The sequence below is a fragment of the Condylura cristata genome, unplaced genomic scaffold, assembly GCF_000260355.1.
Source record: "Condylura cristata isolate star-nosed mole 26May11 unplaced genomic scaffold, ConCri1.0 scaffold00024, whole genome shotgun sequence".
Classification (NCBI taxonomy): Eukaryota; Metazoa; Chordata; class Mammalia; order Eulipotyphla; family Talpidae; genus Condylura; species Condylura cristata.
In genome coordinates this window covers 19,028,488-19,048,029 of record NW_004567125.1, presented here as the reverse complement: position 1 = coordinate 19,048,029, position 19,542 = coordinate 19,028,488, and the positions used below count along the sequence as shown (strand labels likewise).

Here is a 19,542-nt window from a genome sequence, read left to right as displayed (position 1 = left end):
CATAGATTAAAAAAACTTACCTCCTCAAAAGTCACAGACCAACTACCGTTTTCAATCATAGGTACAAAGACAATTGGAAAAAAAAAAGAATATCCAATGAAATTGCACACCAACTAATACATTCAGGAAATGGTAGTAACAAAAACAGACGCTTGTTAATGCTATTTTCTCTTTCCTTACAGTGTCATATGCTGACTGCAAACATATGATGGGAGAAAGTACATTTAAGGGCAGCCAGTAGGCAAGTCTCAACTCAGGAAGACTGAGACACTAAGACTCCTCCCTCCTGACACTGCTATTGGCAGTCTGTGTGACTGATGAAAATGCTCCATTAGCAACTACTGTATGAGTTGTTTATACTGTGTTTTTACAGCTGGGTGGAAGGAACTTCTTTATGTGTCAAGGTCAGAAGTCTTACAAAACAGTTCATCTTCAGACAACAAAAAAAGTTGTGGGCCAGGAAAATGCATAAGAAAAACAAGCCCCAGTCTCACTCATGTCTACATACTGAAGTTTGGGTGACATAGTACAAGAGATGGTGAACATCCTTTATTCCAAGATGAGAAATCAGGAAAATACAAACTGGCATTCAAAAGAAACTGCCTTACAGGAAAAAATGATGGGGAAGGAGTCAGTTTTATAAACTTTAGCTCAGTACTTTGGGTGTGTTGTCTGCTGCTGTAATAAATTCCTGGCCCAAGTTTTTAAAGACAGTGAAGGGTCAGAAGAAAATGTTTTCCTAAAAGACTGAGTGCAATTTTATTAGCAACAAACACTGTTCACACATATTTCTTTTGAATATCTTTTTCAAAAGAGTTGGTTAATCATCATCATCAAATCTCAGCAGTTTGACATACAAAGACAAATGCCTATAGATGAAATGAGTGAACATCTAAATTGTAAATGAGGACTTGAAAAAGAAAACCTGATATTTGAATTGTTTTATGCTCTTCTTTACCCAACATTTTCATTTTTATCTTTCTGGTGGAAATTAAAAAAAAAAATTTAAATGTCAAACTAAAACCAAAATCTTGTTAGTATTAATTAGCAGCTGGCAAAACAGATTGTACTTCTTTTAAAATTTAAAAGTTACCCTAGGGTAGAGGTCATCAAAATTTTAATGTAAAGAACGAGATAGTAATTATTTTAGGCTTTGAAGTCCATGAGGTCTTTGTTAAAACTATTTGACATTGCCATCATTATGCAAAGCAGTCTTATATCTTAAGTAAAAATATGGGTGTGGCTGTCTGCCAATAAAACTTTATTTACAAAAACAAGCAGTGGGATAAATTTGGCCCGCAGACCATGGTTTACTGGTCTGCTCTAAAAGCAAATGGCTTACAATGTAGAAATATCAGATTGATATAACTTTTTTAGTCATACTAAGTACTTTAATAGAATCAAAAATAAATTTTGCAGAACTAATTCTGAAAATTCATCAATAAATATGCCTACACATTTTAAAAACTATGCATACCATTTATACGTCTTCTCCTCTAAGTGTCAGGTGCATCTCAATCAGCAGATAAACACCATCAGAAACCACCTATTCCATTTTATCTAATTCGCTCATGAACTCTCATGAGGGTTTAGGCCTTCTCCACATCCTACAAGTTACTGGGTTATCCAAAGTCAAAAAGAGAGTTAACAGCTTTCTGAAGTTAATCATTAAATTGGCACAGGCAGATAAGAACCTGTCAAGAATCCTTTTTGACCTTGAGTATTCAATAAAAGCACATTATTTCATACATAAACATTTCCAAAAGCTATCAAAAGCCTATGATATGAAAAAAATAGCGAAAGATCAGTTTATTTTCAGTGGCAGAAAAATATTTTTCAAAGATGGATTCACTTTACTTCCCGAAGTAAGGAGGACCCACAAGTGAGGAAAAAAGGGAAATGTTTGCCCCTCCCAGATAAGAAATTTAGCATAATTTAAGCTTCTTTACTTATCAAGTTAAAAATAAAATGGGATAATTGCTAAAAATAATTTCATTACATATGTTATATGTTATAGGTGGCAAACTGTGCCTCAAATATTTTGTTTGGATTTCTACCCTATATAATTAAATTGATACATTTAAAATTACAGGCAGAGAGAATGCTTTGTAAAAATGAGTGCAGAAAACTTTTGCAAATGTAGAGGAACCATTTCTTTCCTGTTAGAATTAGATTTTAATAAAAAAAATTTTACCATCTTTTATCTCAAGAAGGAAGTTGAACATTTTATATCTAATTATACTGAACATGAACAAGATTCTCCAATTAGAAATTACATATTTATGTACTACTTACTATCTGTGTCCCAAGCCCATGAGAACTGAAGCAGTCCTTATTCTTTCTAGGATTTCCCTTCTAGAATAGGCAATAACATAACCTTCTCTATGCCTTGGGAGCATGAACTTAATTAATTATCGACTTAATCCACATTTGTGCAAGAAGCTCTTTAATTAAAATAGAAAAGCATATCACCTTCCAAAGTTAGATAAAGGCTACAGTTCTCTAAAAAGTACAAAGATTATACATGGCTCTCTCCAAATGAACACACAAAACTTTCTACAAATGAAAACAATTCATTCCTTAAAATAATAAATAATATTTTACTTTTTGAAGTTAGTAACTGCTTATTAGGAACTTGGATATTAATGTTATAAAAAATGTACTGAAACAACTACACATATCCATGAATGTATTTTCTGGGGACTTGAAAAAATAAAAATGTACATGATATATTTCTATAGCCAAATCTTCTGCATTCCTTCTAATTTGAAATCAATAAATATATTTACCAACAAAATATCATGGGAGACAAACAGAACTACACAATTCTAACCAGATCTAAGTTAAGAACAACAAAAGAGGCATAAACATTCTTTTCTTCTAATAATGTTTCCTTTCTGTCTCTTGGAATCTAGTCACAAAGATAAATAATACTTCAAAGGTTGAAGCAGTAATTTAAGGAAGTCTGAGTTTCAAATACAAACTAATGCCCAGATCAGCTGGCATGTGTATCATACCTATTTATATGTTTATGTTTAAGTGCATGCATATATGTATGGTATATATGTCTCAATATTAAAGGCAAAACAGAAAGTGAGTGCATACCCATTTATGTTGGACTTCCCCTGTAAATATGGATGCACACAGGATCCATACTCATTCATTAGTTCCAATTCTGTCAGGAAGGTCTCACTCCGAGGGTACAGCTAGTGCACAGATACCTCTCGCATGACTTGAAGTTCATGAGTAGAAGACAGTGGGCTTGTTGTTAGTTCTCTAGGAGCATTTTGTTTAGTTACATACAAGGCACAATGTACAATTTGGTGGTTTTAGTATATTCATGATTGTGAACCATCACCATTACCTAAATTCAGAATATTTTCCTCATGTGTAGGGTGTTTAAATTTAGCTCGATACACCATTTCATGTGTCTCTCTCTGTGGTTGAGATTTAAGTGTTACATATCAATGAATACAGCTATGTAAACTGGAAAGTTAGGTATTTGTGTATATCATAAAATTAGACACAAATAGTTTATATATAGTGTGAATGTGTCAGCTGAGAGTTACCTCCTAGTTAATAAATTTTAATCCTACCTCTGGCTTCCTTGAAGTAACCCTTTTGTATACAACCATGTCTAAGAAAAACAGCACCAAATAGAAAATTTCTTGAAGTAGCTTGGACCTTTAAAATAATTGCCATACCTTCCTAACTCACGTATGGCATGTAAGGGAGTAAAGTGTCATTTCAAGTGGATCCCAAAAGTTGAGGAGGTTATCAGTTTTTACTTGATGCTCCCAAAGATCTCAAGTTATTCTGAAGAATTTATATGACCTGGTTCCCAGTCCAAGATTTATGAATTTTACATCCCAGGAAAGAGATCTTACTCTTGACAGATTTACATTTAGAAGGTGCAATAATGCACTTTCTAAGATATATTTCCACTTTAATTAAGATGGTTGGAAACTATGTTGTAAATTGCCACCTTGAAAATTTAATTGTAATTTGATGACTAAAACTTCACCAAGTCTATCACCTGAAGAGTTCTGTGAGATGACTGACAGACAAGCTATCACAACACTACAAAACTAAAAGCTACAAAGGGTATTCAATATGCACAAGTAAATGAGGGCACAGCATACAAACTTAAAAGTAACATCTATTTTCAAAACAGAAAGTTTAATTCTACTTTGATCTCCTTACGAAAAACCATATATACTGATAGTCTTATGTGTGGTAAATTAAAAAAAAAATGCTTTATACTATTTATTTATACATATTAGCCTTGACACAAAGAATTAAAAAAAAAGTTCAAGTTCAATCTGATTTAAAATACATAATTTTTAAAATAATATAACAGTTTATTTTACATCATTTTGTACACTTTTTTTTCATCTCAATTGTAATCCCCCTGGGTTTCCCATCACCGAGTCACCCTAAAATATATCATTTTAATCTTTCATTCCCTTCTATTTTAAAGCACTTGCCCTAGATTTTATTTACAGCAATGGTAGCAATAAGAAAATCAGAATGAAATGGGCAATAGGAAGGCTTCATTTTGGACCCTTAATAATCCTTTATATTATTACCTCCAGCTTTTCTAAAGCAGCATGCTCATAGCCTGCATTAAAACTGGTTTTATTAAGAAGAATGGTGGTGACAGAAATGAGCTTCAAAACTTCCTCTATGAACTCTTTATGTGTTAACAGTTACCAAGCACAGCAGTTTTCAAGTCAGTTCTATAAACAAGTTCTGTAACAGATGTTGGATTGGGTGGCAATGTAAGGGAAGGATTGTAAGGGACATGAGGGACAGACCCACATAAACTGATTATTATCTTGTAATACTCGTATAACAAAGCAGTAAGCCTAGGAAGTCTCATAACAACCATGTATTGAACATCACTCTTCTGGACACTTAACATGCCATCACTCTCATCCTCAACACAATCTATCAAGGAAATATTTACTTTTCAGATGAGCTAGTTGGAGATGCTGAATGGTAGCATGAGGGTTAAACCCCCAACTTGGATTCCAAACCAAGTGTTTTTTTTTTGGAAGGCCAGGATTTGAATGCAGGTCTAATTACAAAATCCACACATGTCTTCACCACGCCCCTCTGTGAACCTCCTATGCTGTTCACTTGAGGAACAGGTCAAGGCAAACTGTGAGGACAGCAGCCTGTGTCCAGCTCTCTGGCCACTTAACGACAATTCTAGATACAAATGCCAGAGTCATCCTACAAAGGCAATATAATTAATAATGCCACCCCAGTGCTTTTCTTGGCAGGGCCTTTCAGCATGGTCATGCTCAATGGAAAACAAAGATATTCTCTTACCCAAGTATACTGACAAAAAGAGGGAAGGAACTATTATGCATGGGTATGAGTCCCAAGAATTAAAAGTGTAGAAGCAAGACATAATATTGCACTTGGGGAGAAAGTTTGAGATAATTTCCCCAACATTGACTGCATCATGGAAACCATGTTTCCAATTCCTGTTGAAGAGCTCTATCTTTATGAAAAGACTGATTTTTTACAACTATTACAATTAGCTAAGATAGTAAACTGAAGCAATTTTGCTTGTAAAACTGCAGACTGTACTTAAATGTTACTATTTCTCCTAAAATTGTTGTGGAAATAAATGTTGCAACAAACACCATTACTGTGCTGATACACCTTTATGGTTTTTATTTTTCCTTCTGAATTTATACTGTTAACATTTGTTTACAGACAGAGGTGAGTCTGAAACATTCTTTGCCAGCACTGGAACAGTTCACCTTCTAAAAGTCTTTGTGGATGTGACCGTGCACAGCTAAAACAGTACTTTGCCATGTTTCTTTTTTCCTCATTTTTGAAAGTAGTTGATAGCCACTTTCTTTCTTTTCCCCTCTCTTTCAGCTTCTTATGAAGATTCTCAGTATAAATGCAACAGGTGGAGTTACCTACAAATATACAAACTGAAAGAAAAGAAATATTATGGTTGGCTACTCAGGAGTCTCCTGCCATGAAAGCATACCTGGACATGGAGCATGTCTGGGTCACCCTTAGACACAGGGTGTCTAAGTCAGTCAAGAAGCAGAGGGAAGTGAATTTGCCACAACTGCTGCTTTAGGGTAAAGAAGGTACTTCGCCCTGACAGGTGACCCATATCTTTCATACCTTGTATCTATCCATTGGGTCTTCCTGCTGCAGCTGACTCTCTCGCATTGTCTGATATTCTTTCTCATATTTCTTCAGCTTCTTGGTGGGTACCTGAAGGGATTAAAGGAAAAACCCATGAGACAAGGAGAACACTATTCAGGAAAACACTTTCCTATGTATTTCCCAGCTCAGTCTTTGGCATTCTAACTCACCAGCTCAAAGTTAGGTGAAGAAATCCAGATTAGAGCAGGAATCTGAAGACATTTCTGAAAGGTCTATCTAGTATGTATCTTGGGCTCTGTGAACCATACACTCTAAGTCAAAAGTATTTAACTTGGTCATTGTACAAAAGCTGCAATAGGTGGGATAAAATAATGGCTGTTGTCCAACAAACTTTACTGACCAAAACAGGTTACACTTTATCCACCTCTGTTCTACAATACTGCTGGTATGGCATAACTTAATTGTTAGTATATTTAACAATGCTATTTATTCTATTACCTATCTTTGTTTAAGTAAAGTTCACTCATAGACTTCTACCACGGTAAAAATAAAAGTTATTATAAAAATAAGAAATTGAGCAACAAGAATTTTAATGAGTTAATATATCAAAGAGAAATAGGATTCTAAAGTCTGTCACTGAAAATTCAAATACAGGATAATTATGTTATATGAGATAATCATATAATCTGAAAATCATCTATCTGAACAACTCATCTACTTTTTGCTAAAATCACACACTTGTAAAAGACAGTCTTCTATTTTCTGAAAAAAATGATAGACTATCACAGTCCTAAAATTCTAAAAGTAAACAAGTCTGGCATAGAATCAAGGCCACAAAATTAGCTTACTAGCCCATAGTCTGAATGCCTAGGATTTATTTATTAACTGCATAAATCCTTGGAAAACAGGTATTTAATCTGAGTTTCTTCATCTGTAAAATGACAAGGAAACAAATTTCTATTTCTTAATGGTTGCCAAGAGAATTAAGTGATACAACATAATTGAAGTATCTAAAATAATGCCTAGTTCATGTAAGTTTTTAAATTGCTTTTTAAAGTGTTCAATCAAAACTTGACTATCATTATCATAATATATTCTATTTCATACAAATATTAAGTCTACTTTTAGGTTTTCTTTGGTCAATCAAACTTATGTAATACCTTTAGGCCTCAATGTCCTTAATATTTAAATCCTAAGGTGACTTGAAATGAAGAATATAGTTTATCTCATTTACAATGATCTAATTTACATATGTGTTATTCTGAGGTAAAGGTAAGGAGGCTGTGTTGATTTCCCTCAGTATCTGTCATGATACCTACAGAAGAATTAGGCCAACATGAGGCCCACACAGTTTGTTTCTTCTCGAATTCAAAATACAGAATTTAGAAAACATGTGTATGTGTGAGAGCAAGAGAGAACAGAAAGTGCCCAGAAAAAATATAAAAATATTTCACAGTTTCTGGGCTGAAGATAGTTTCAATTCTTTGCAATCTGCTGGAAAATTTGCTAAATGAAAAAACAAGGACCCCAGGCCTTCCGCCCTATCTTACTCTCATCTTGGGGCACTTCACTTCTCACTACAGTTGTGAAGTTTCATAGACCCAGTCCAAACCTGACGACAGTAAGTCATTCAACAAGTACCTGATGACACTTTGCCTCTGGCTGATACAAGGAAGTCTCCCTAGTCAAATGATAAGTTATGACATTTTCTAGGGTATAAGTCAATTGAAAAACCACTGTTGACTATTGTCATGAGGAACTCTAATCCTTTATTATTTAATTTCCGGAGACTGTCAAGGGTACATACACTGTGACAATAAGAAGAAAGTATCACTGACCAACTGACTTCAAGATCATCAGATAAACAACAAGGAAAATGTACAACATTATGCCCTAGTAAAAAAGAGCAACAGTGCTTTTCTTGATTTTGTTAGGGGACTTGATTTTCTCTTTTTTGTATGTACTAGTCACACACTTGAAAATCAAAAACAGAGTGTCAAGATAAAGTGGCAATTTACTAACTGTGAAGTCACCTGAAGCTGTGGGAAAAAGGAAAGAACTGTCAGAATTTCAAATATTCACGATATGTCAAGGGCAGAGGTGGGAGAAAGTGGGAGTTGTTGTGAGGAGTTGGCCTACACCAGCAGTCATTTACCGACAAGGTCAAAGGTGTTTCAGTCACTTTCCAGCTAGACAGAGGTAGAAGAATGAACCCAGACCTATGTGGAATTATTTTCAACATGGCTCTAAAATGGATCATTCACCAATGGCTGAACTGTAGTCTTGGAGAGTTTCATCTTAAACCATTATTAAAAAAAAAAAATCAAGCTATTAATGAGGTTGTTTTTTTTTAAAATAAACCTTATAAGAGTGTCTTGCTAAACGCCACTATGTTAAGAGGTTCATTTCAAAGTGAAATTTCCCCCCACATGCATTAAACACCCTCCATAAGCTAGTCCTTTTCCATCTGGCTGAGATTCTGGGATGTTTGGCTCATTCCTGTTCAGGGACATAGAGTAGTTTCCCAGAACAATATGTTGCTAGGAAACCTCCCAAGCTTATTTATCTTGAGCTGTGGGGTGATATTGAGCATTCACCTGTGATTGGCACAAAGTGAAAGGGACAAAATGGGTGGGTGATGAAGAGACAGGGGAACTGAAATGAAACTCCTGTTGTTCATGAGACAAAGGAAACAGAGAAACTGTTAAAGTTTTAAACACAATATTTCAGGACAAAATTGATTTTATTTAGGGAATATAATATTGAACTTGATTTTTTTTTAAACCAGAGAAAGGAATTAAAAAAAATAAAAAATAAAACCTTTTCTGTGCAATTTTAATTCAGAGAATGGGAAGTTACCAAGAATTATTATACTAGAAATAATATTACCTCAAGAGCAGTAGAGGATCTATCCCTTTAAGTTAAATAAATATAATGTAAATTTGTACACTTGAAAAGTGTTAAAGATCATCAATCCTTTTTTTTTTTTTTAAAGATTTATTTATTTATGCATACAGAACTGGGGCACAGGCCAGAGGCTCAAGGGTGGTGAGAGGCTTCACCAGAGAGAGTGGGGAACAGAACAGGCAGATCAACGAAGTACACTGCTGAGGGGAGCAGCGGGCGGGTCAGGAGAGGTCTGCCGCACCATGTGGTCACCTCCGGGGCAGGCGGGAATTGAACTCATGCGGAAGCGGCTTTAGATTCTCAGTGCTGTGCTCTATCCCGCTGCGCCACCAGGGAGGGCCAGATCATCAATCCTTTTAATCTATTTATTTTTGTGGTCTTGTTCTACCATCTATCCATCCTCTGTCTATCCAATACTTTCCTATTGGGCTAAATTCAGGAAATGTCCTCAGAGAATCCACAACTGTTTGATAAGTACAATGGAAAATGTACAATTGCCACTTAATAATAGTATTTATTGAAAACAACCAAATAAATAAAGAAAACAGGAGACAGTGTTTTAATCTTTGAATATTTTATGCTATCCAGAGATATTCACAACATGTTTGGTCCTGATATTTAAACTCATTACCTATATAATCATTTACAAAGAATTAATAAATTCCAGTTGGAGGGATCTCTGGAGACTACCTTTCTAGTGCAAAACCTTTCCTGGGAATGAGGACGCAGGACCCAGGCTGCTGGAATACTGGATGGGGCCCTCAGAGACAGCTGGAATGTGAGTAGGTCCATTGCCTCCCTGCCCAGTATGCTTTTCTGGCAGTGGGCTGTTAGGGAAGTGTTTTCCAACCTTTAGTCATTTGAAAATAACTTAGTATTTTAATTCAACAATTAAATCAACCAACATTTTCACGCAAATTTACTTTATAACAAAACAATCAATTTGGAGTTAAAACTCAATATAGAAATTGTGGTAGGCAGAAAATGGCCTCTGTGTCCTAACTCCCGAAATTTGAATATGTTAACATCCCTGGCAAAAGATAAATGTGATCAAGCTAGAAGACCTGGAGGTGGGGAAATTACCTTCGATTATCTGGGTGAGCCCAGTGAAATCATACAAATATAACAGGGAATTTTAGAGCAATCAGAGATGAAGTGATTCACTGCAAAGGAGCTAAAGGAATTAAGTTGCTGGCTTTGAAACTAGAGGTAGAGGTCCACAGGTCAACGAATATGGGAAGCTTCTAGAAGCTGGAAGAGGCAAAGAAATGGAATTTCTCCAAGAACCTTAAGGAAGGAGAAGCCCTTGAATTTAGATGAATGGAACCCATGTCAATCTACCTACTGATTTATAAAACAATTTATATTCTTTTCAAGTATCTACATTTGTAGTTGTTATGGTAAATTAGGAAACTAATCCAGCATATTTAAATAATAACTACTACTGTCCTGCTAAATGTTTACAAAGGAAGCATTGTCTTAACGCTTTTGCTGAAAACAAAATTAAAAACTTCCTTCTTCTTCATTTCACAACCAATTACAAATCATGTCAGTATGAAACACACTATACAAACTTCTAACATTTGTGTTAAAAATGCCAGAATAGGCCCTCCCTGGTGGTGCAGCGGGTTAAAGCACAACACTGAGAAGCTAAAGCCGCTTCCGCATGAGTTCGATTCCCGCCTGCCCTGGAAGTGACCACATGGCATGGCAGACCTCTCCTGACCCGCCCGCTGCTCCCCTCAGCAATGTACTTCGTAGATCTGCCTGTTCTGCTCCCCACTCTGTCTCTGGTGAAGCCTCTCGCCGCCCCTGAGCCTCTGGCCTGTACCCCAGTTCTGTATGAACAAATAAATAAATCTTTAAAAAAAAAATGCCAGAATAACAAACTAGACAGCAGTTAGCAAAACATTAAAACAGTTTCATTCCAGTCCATTTCTGCCTTCTCTTATGGCAACTAGTTGTGATATTTATTAAGTTGTGCCCTGTTCTTACTTAGCTCTGTGTGCTGTCTATGGATATTTCTATCACATTTTATAGTATTCCATTAAAAAAAAAAAAACTGTCCAGGCTTTCTAAAAATTTCTTCATGACCAGCAATTTGGAAAATACTGCACTAAATCACACGGGCTTTTCATCTATTCCCCTGATACACATGTTTAGCGAGTGTAATTCTAAATCACTAAGGAGGATTTATTCACTCCACTTTTGGTCACCAACCCCCTCCCCACCACCATTACTAATGAAAGTGGGTCCTACACAGCTGGCATCAGGAAATACATAGAAAATACACTAACTCATTTCTTCCCCTTTCTCACTGTGAATCATGTTGGCCGTGGCTAGAGAACATGGGAGAAGACTGAAGAAGAGTAAATTCAATGATCCTCATTTCCATGCTCTCCCTTTCCTTCTATTTGCAGTGTATATTTCCTACTTTTATACATGACACTGACAGATAAAAACAATTTTTTGTATAGCAATTAATTTTGGATGAATGTGCATTAATAATCTTTGCCTCACTGATCATAACTACCTGGGTTATCTCCTTATATTTTTAATTTAATTGTTTTATTATAAATATTTCAATTTCATGTGCATTAGATATTTTTAATAAAATATCCTTTTATGAATGTGACTTGGGTATGCTTCTTCATTATCAAAGTGATCTTTATACATTTAAGGAGTTCAAGTGTGTTCAAATAGCACAGAGCTTAAATTTTGCACTGCAAAATTATTTGCAACATATTATATTAATACATTATATTAACTTAAGGAAAATTATACACATAGAAAGGAAATGAAACAACAGCAGAATACACATGAAGATTTTTAGCCTAGTCCCTAGGCTGAATCTTTGGCTTGTACTGATCTTAGGAAATAATGAATTTTGTGAAAAGTTAGAAAACACAATTCTTCCCCTCCTGTGCCCTTTTCCTGTGTGTCTCCTTTACTTTTCACACGGAGCACGTCACTTGATACGTCTGGTCACCAAATATGTGTGGTTTTCCCCCACAGCAAACAATTCTCTGCAACACCAGTTGGGTGTCTACAATTTAACTTAATTCTCACACTAACTGCCTGGATATAGTACACACCCCCAGTTAAGGACTTAGTCCCACAAGACTCCCCTCTTCTCCTTTCTAGTCAGACACCTAGGTGGTTTTAATCACCCTCTCCTTGGGTTTGATCAACTTACTAAAGCAGCTTACATAACTCAGTGAAATACTTATTTATATGTGCCTACCTATTAAGGAAGGGATAAAGGATATGGATGAACAGTAGGGGGGAGAACACACAGGGGAGATATCTGGGATGGGCGTAACACAAAGCTCTGTCCCTGTGGAGCTGCGGTGCGTCACCCTCCAAATGTTGGTGTGTTCCCCAGTCTGGAAACTCTCCGAACTCATACTGTTGAAACTTGTGGAGGCTTCTTTGAATGGACATGATCAAAACCGTGAACTCACATTCTAGCCCCTCTCCCCTCTTTGGAGAAGTGGGTGGGTGTATGTGGGAGAGGGCTAAACATTCCAAGTTTCTAATGATGGCTTGGTATTCCTGGTGACCAGCCCTAACTGACAAGAAGTAATGTTCAACAGACAAGAAGTAATGTTCTTAGTGCTCTTATCATGCAGGAAATCACAAGGGTTTCAGGAGTCCTGTGTAAACAGCAGGCAAAGACCAATACATACTTTCTTCTACCTCACAGTTGGTTTTGAGTTTTAGAGAAAACCATCTAGGAGTGTTTCTCAAAATAGGCATTCTATTGGCATTCTGAATGGAATTATTTTTGGTTCTGTTAGATTCTACTGCCCACTTCTGAGCTCCCAGCATCCCTCGTCCTTTTACCATTTCTCTTGTTAAGTGCTGGGCCCTCAGTCACTCTGACAATTAGGATTTTCTGCGCCAAACTGGAAGGAAAGCCTGGGAAATGGGAGGTGTAAGCAGATACTGAAGAAGTAAAATTTGTACTGGAAACCACTGAGATAAATACAAGCAAATTCAAAGTGATGCCTGGCCAGTGTCCCAGATTTTCAGCAGTGGATTCCTGCATTCAGATGTCCATTTCTCTCTGACAGGATTTTGACCAGCAATGACTACCATTAAGTAAAAAACATGAAGTGGCTTTCCTATCCACCTGTGACTATACAAGTGACTCTCTTTTTCCCTTTCCTAATAAACTTGTCTTTTTAAAATGTAAAAAAAAAAAAAAAATGGAATGACTTCATGGCAAAGAATTTTCCTAACAGTTTTAAACCTATAACTTAGAAAATTTTAAATTGCTAAAGCTCACCAACTCTATGAGGTGTTATTAGATTTATATTTTACAAATAAGGAAGCTGGTGCGCGGTCATTTGCCCACTAGTAGGTACAGGTGAAGGTTCAGGTTCATGGGCAGTCAAAAATGGATCCAGGAGTGGGGTTCTCTTCAGAGTCCACTCTTACATTGCTTTGCTCTAGTACCTGGAGCCAGATGAGCATGGGACAGCTCCTCAAGAAGTTGACAACCTAGATGTAGCCCAATTATGGGTCTAGTTACCACTGTAACAAATGCCACCTGGGTGGCCAAGAAGAAACTTGTTGGGACAAGGCACCTTAAGAAAATTTTCACATTTACTGGATTATTTATGAGTTATTATTCAGGGCTTCACAAATCTGTTTCTTCATTTCAGAAATAAAAGATGCAATTCTGGCAAAGTAAATAACCAAGGAAAAAAGCTGGTGATCTCTGGTTAGTATTCTGATGTTTATTCTGAGTGACTGTAGGTCAAAAGTAGTAGTCATTATGGATGACTCTTGCTCAGTTCAGATAACTGAGGATGAATATAATATATATTCATATAATATAACTGAATATTAATATATTAATCACTGGACAGAGAATACTAGGTAAGACATATAGTACCTCATTTCTTGGGGTCTTTTGGGGGCAAGACTCTAAAATGAAAGTTGCCATGTTAGAGTCATTTCTGCAAGGAATTATCAAGGTCTGAACAGAAAGTGGATCAATGACAACTAAAATTCTGTCACTTTGCAGTATCCATTATGAACTTGGGAAATAGATAAGAAGGAAACCAAAAGGAGGAGATATCTAAAAGGAGGGGCCACTTTAAAGCCCTTCATAGTGTTCAACAATAGAGATACTTTGACCATCGTTGAGATTTTAGCTCTGAGAGAATGGAAACAGTGATATTTTACATCATGGATTAGAGGGGAAAACTTCAGAGAATTTAAGAGTTTATAACTGATTATTATTTTTTTCTAATAATTAGGCAATATAGTAGCTTAAGGGATTTGGTCTTGTTCTAACTCTAAAACAACTCTCCAGGCTTTTAGACACCAAATAGACAATCTTGTTCTGAATTCACACAATGGTCTATAGTGCTGAACTTGTTTTCATCTCCTTTGACACATTTAGCTTTCCCATTACTCAGGCCTTATGGTGCAGTACACCTGTGACAGGATCCTGGACTCATTCATGAATAATTGTGCCATGTGCGTTACTTAACAGCTTTCATGGCTTGCTCCAGAATGTAGTGTGCTCATCAAAGACTCTATGAAGGCTTCTGAAATATTGATTTCTTCTTTCTTTACCCTGTTCTAATAAAAGCTCTCTGATCCTAATGCTGTAACAACTTTAAAGAGACTCTTACATTTTATAGAAACTGCCTACCTGTTCATTTTTATTTCCTCATGTCTGCGCACATAAATCTACTTGTGTATGTTACTTTTTAAAAAAGATTCATTTATTCATGCACACAAGAGGTAGGGTGCAGGCCAGGCAAGTGGGGGGGTGAGAGGATTCACAGGAGATAGAATAGGGAGCAAACAGGCAGATCTACTGAAATACACTGCTGAGAGGAGCAGCAGATGAGACAGGAGAGGTCTGCTGTGCCACATGGATCACCTCCTTGGCTGGGGATGGAACTTAAGCTGCAATTGCTACAGAGAACTTCACAGTGCTGCAGCTATTAACCCATTGTGCCACTAGTGAGGCCCCTGTATATACTACTTTTAATGGAATTCCTGGCCATTTCTGCTCTAGAACTTCCCTCAATAAATAATATATGCAGGTAGAGTAATTTATTTACTACTTATGTGTTGACAACTCCTTAATTAATAGTTTCCAACTCAGGACTTCTAATTGGCTCCACTTACATATCTAACGAATCGCATATAATCTTTTGGACATTTCACATTTGAGACACTTTATATCTAGACTCATGATGACCTACTCCCTTTTCCAATCCATTATTCCTTTGTTCAATTGCTCTCAAATGTTCAAAGTAGAAACAGAGAATTTACTTTTGACCCCTGCCCCAACTAAAGATTATGAAATCAATTCCAACATTCTATAGAACATTCTAAAAATCTTTCTAGCTTGTATTTTTCATTTGAACCTCACTGACACTGCCCTGGTTCAAGCCATAATCACTTCTCACCACTGCAATAGCTTCCAAACTAGTCTCCCTGCATTCATGTTTGTTCTACTCCAGTTTTTTTTTTTCTCTCCAGAGTAGCTATAGTAATTATGTAGCATGTAAATTTATGTAATTCCTTTTCTTAATTTTTTTTCCAATGGCTATCTGTTACTCTTGGGCTAAAAAGAGAAATAATTGGCATAGTGCTGCTGGCCTGATGGGACCTGGTCTCTACCTATTTCTCCCTTTCTATGTCTATTCATTGTAAACACGGGATTCACCCATCCCAGGAAGTACATAAAAGGACCCACAGAGGTATAAAATGAAAAAGACAATCAAAAATTCCAGTTCTATTTATTTTTTTAAACCTCACCTTTTAAAAATGTTTATTTTGTACCTGTTTTATTAAGGAATATAATTTATTTAAAATTAATATAAATACATATTTTGGAGGTACATGCTTACTTTACTCATGGCAGAGATGTACAATCAAGAGGTTAGAGACAAGGGTCTCTACTCCAGTCACACTGGGCTTCTTTTATTTCCTTTAATACTTCTTCACTACCTGCCGTGCATCAGACTGTTGAGCACACTGTGGCCTCTTTTGGGAGAGATGCAGTACATTCACCTCAAGATTCTAAGTCAAAAGATCAGAGAAGTATAGCTAAGAGCCTCTGTTTTTATAAAGTTCCTCAGGCAATTCTGATATATTGTCCATTGAAAACCATTGTCCATTTTGATTAAAACACTGGCTTCTAGAAAGGCAGGGGTAAGAGAGAGGCTTTTAAGAATTGGCCTTAGAGGGGCCTCCTGGTTGTACAAGGGTTGTTAAAGCATAGCACTATGAGGATATCCACAGTCACTGCAGTGTGGGGATCTGAGGCGCTCCTGTCCTCCTCTTCTCCCCTCAGCAGAGTATTTCAGTTGATCATCCTCCTGTTCTCCTCCCCACTCTGTCTCTGATGAATCCTATTACCTTCCGTATCTGTACACCCAGTTCTTATATACATAAATAGATAAATCTTAAAAAAAAAAGAGAGAGAAAAAGAGAGAGAGAGAACTGGCCTTAGAACACATCTACTTGTTTCTAAGGGAATATCCATCCTGTGTTTTTCTTTTTTCTTTTTTTTTAAGATTTATTTATTTGTGCATACAGAACTGGGGTACAGGCCAGAGGCTCAGGTGCAGCAAGAGGCTTCACCAGAGACAGAAAGGGGAATAGAACAGGCAGATCAACGAAGTACACTGCTGAGGAGAGCAGCAGGCGGGTCAGGAGAGGTCTGCCGCACCATGTGGTCACCTCTGGGGAAGGTGGGAATCAAACTCATGTGGCAGTGGCTTTAGCTTCTTAGTGCTGTGCTTTAACCCACTGTGCCACCAGGGAGGGCCGCAGCCTGTGTTTTTCAAACAAACAATTTATATATAAACTTTAGGAGAGAATAAATTTGTAAGATCAGAAATGAGGGACTATTTTTAATGTTCTAAAGTAGCTCAAGAATCTATTATATAAACCATTTAGATATAAGAACAAAGTTTTAAAGGGAAAATCCATATGCTTCAAGGCCAATTATTTAAGCAAAAGTTTCTTCAAATCATAATTAGGGTGATTTAGGAGTTAACAGGTTTGTATTTGAAATTCTGTTCTGTGATTTTATAGGCAAAATATTTACGCTTCCTCCTCAGAGCTTTATTTAGTGTTCTAAATGAGGGTTTACAACTACTGTGACCATGTCCTTTTACTAAGCATACAATGCATGCCATGGCCTTGGGCTCAGCATTGACCATAGTTTACTGTAGTTTGTGAGGTATGACTTAAACCTCCCAAAGTTGAGCCAGGTTGGTCCTATACATTCTATAAAACTAATAAATTGAGAGAGAGAATAAATATATGCAGAAACCATAGTAAGGATTGACCCCATAGGCCTTTTTTGACACCATAGTCTCAACAGCAATACATCGCCTAGGACCCGTGCTAAGGATCCATGGTCCTCATCAGTGATCTGCTGCAACTAACTGTACTAATCAACTATAGAATGACTGTGATACTGTTATTATAGTACCTGATGGGCTGATAATAAACCTAAGATATGTCAAACCATTTAGTATAAAGTAGGAGGTCAGAAAAGCAAAAATACCCATTCACCTGGAACTTTCTGGACATGCTAGGAATAAAAAAAAAAAAAAAGATAAGTTAAATAGACCCTGGAGTGATTAAATCAGGAATTTAACTCTGGGAGAAGACTGCTTAAAATTCCATAAAGGCTTAAGAGGAAGGCAGATTGAAATGTATTTTCTTCTTTTCTCCCAGACTACTGAAAAAAAGTATTGATGCATAAACCACCCAGGAGATTTACAGCTTAAAGCAAATTACCTCAAGGTATTAGAATCAGTCAGCATTTAGATGGAACATTTTTGAGCTCTATAGCTTTATTGCAAATGCCCTTCTCCTTATTATTACCTATAACTTCTTTATTCCTTTCTGTTACCATAGCTTCAGACACACTGATTTGAATGAATAATGCTGTTTTTATTCCTTCATCCACAGCAATACCTAGGTCACAAGCATTACTTCCATTGATGTTTTCTTTTTTCCTCAGATTCTTTGTACTTGAAGGAGAGAAAAAAGTCATTTTACCCATTTTCTTGCATTTTTGTTTTTAAATCATTGTACTAGTTATCCTTAATTTAGGCTATAATATGGACATTCTGTATTTTTCTATTTGTAATTTTAGAAGCTATTATATCTAAAGTTGGTAGACTATATTAGTATTTTTTTTTTCTTCTCTTGAGGGGAGGTATGTAAAACTCACTGAACTATCTCAAGTAAAATTCCACTTCTGAATGATTTTTTGTTGTTGTTACAAATTTATCATTTAGGCATTTTATTATAGTATTTGGAAAATAAATAGGATGATTATCAAGTGCTAAAAGTTAAGGTTCTAAAATGTTATGTGATAAACAAAATCCAGCTGCATTTTGGGTGGTGTTGGTTTGATTTTGGGGGGTAAATTATCAGATGGAGTCCCAGAACTGAGTTACGGAAAGCTGGTAGTGTTAGTGAGTTAAGTAAGCTTATTTAAAATGCCAACAATGAGACAAGAGAAAAAGAACGATGGGAAAGCCAAGTAGGACACTGTTCTTTACTGTCATCAGATGCTACGTTCATTATTTATAATCGTGCTGGCCTTTCCACTACCGAATGCAAAGGAACCTGAAGTGGTACTTTCACATCAACTGTCTTCAGCAATTATATCAAAAGTAGAATATGTTCCTTAGTAAGAATAATCACACTAGGCAGAAAGCTACAACTATTTAGTCTATCAGAAGTTTAAGTCAAGACTTATATGCTAAAAAGTAGCAGATGAAACAACTGAGCAATTCTGTCTTTAGAGAGATTCTACTTTACTAAACCAGATAACCTAAGAAGGATGACAGTGGGAAAGAGAAATGGAGAACCTTTACTGTAGTCATCTGACTTCAAAGAAGTCATCAGCAGCTGCATTAAACTGTGTGGTGATCACATTGCTGATTTTATTCATCAATTTTTTAGCATGGGAAGAAAATCCTTATCCCTATTTTACATTAAAAAAAATCCATTCAGTTCTCATTCAAGAAATATTTATCGTTGTTTTAATAGGCATAGCCACACTGGAATAATGTAGTCAATCCCTTCATGAAACTTAGTCTGGTGGAAAAACAGTCTTTAAAGAAATAATCACACAATTTAGGCAACTGCTTCACCTTGAAAGGACGGTAAGTATTCTGAGGGAGAAGTAAAGGTGGAGAGATGATAACACAACCTGCTCTAATTTTGATTGCTTCTCAAGGAATGGCAGTGAAGTTGAGATCTGAAGAAAAAGTTAGCAAGTGAAGAGTTTGAGGAAAAGTGTTTCCAGCAGAGGGAACAATGGGTGTAAGATGGGGCAGAACAGGACCAGTACAAAATGAAAAGCATGACCCTAATGCAAGTAGTAAGAATTTCCAAATGGTGACAGTTGAACTTTAACTAAACTAAGGATGGGGACCTGTGTGACTGCACAGCTTGCATACCACAACGCAAGGCTGGTGCCAG

The 19,542-nt window shown here is 36.4% G+C and overlaps 1 protein-coding gene across 5 annotated transcripts in view; it reads right to left on the bottom strand.

Annotated features, from left to right (window-relative positions):
* Positions 1-19,542, bottom strand: part of RABGAP1L (RAB GTPase activating protein 1-like) — a 521,731-nt gene that overhangs the window by 27,829 nt on the left and 474,360 nt on the right. For 3 of the 5 annotated variants that reach the window (XM_004688498.2, XM_012729024.1, XM_004688501.2), the window contains one exon: positions 6,160-6,252. In XM_004688498.2, coding sequence (XP_004688555.1) covers positions 6,160-6,252 — 93 coding nt within the window. Of the gene's footprint in view, positions 1-5,659; positions 5,958-6,159; positions 6,253-19,542 lie in introns of those variants that run through there. The other 2 variants (XM_004688499.2, XM_012729025.1) reach the window with 1 other exon arrangement.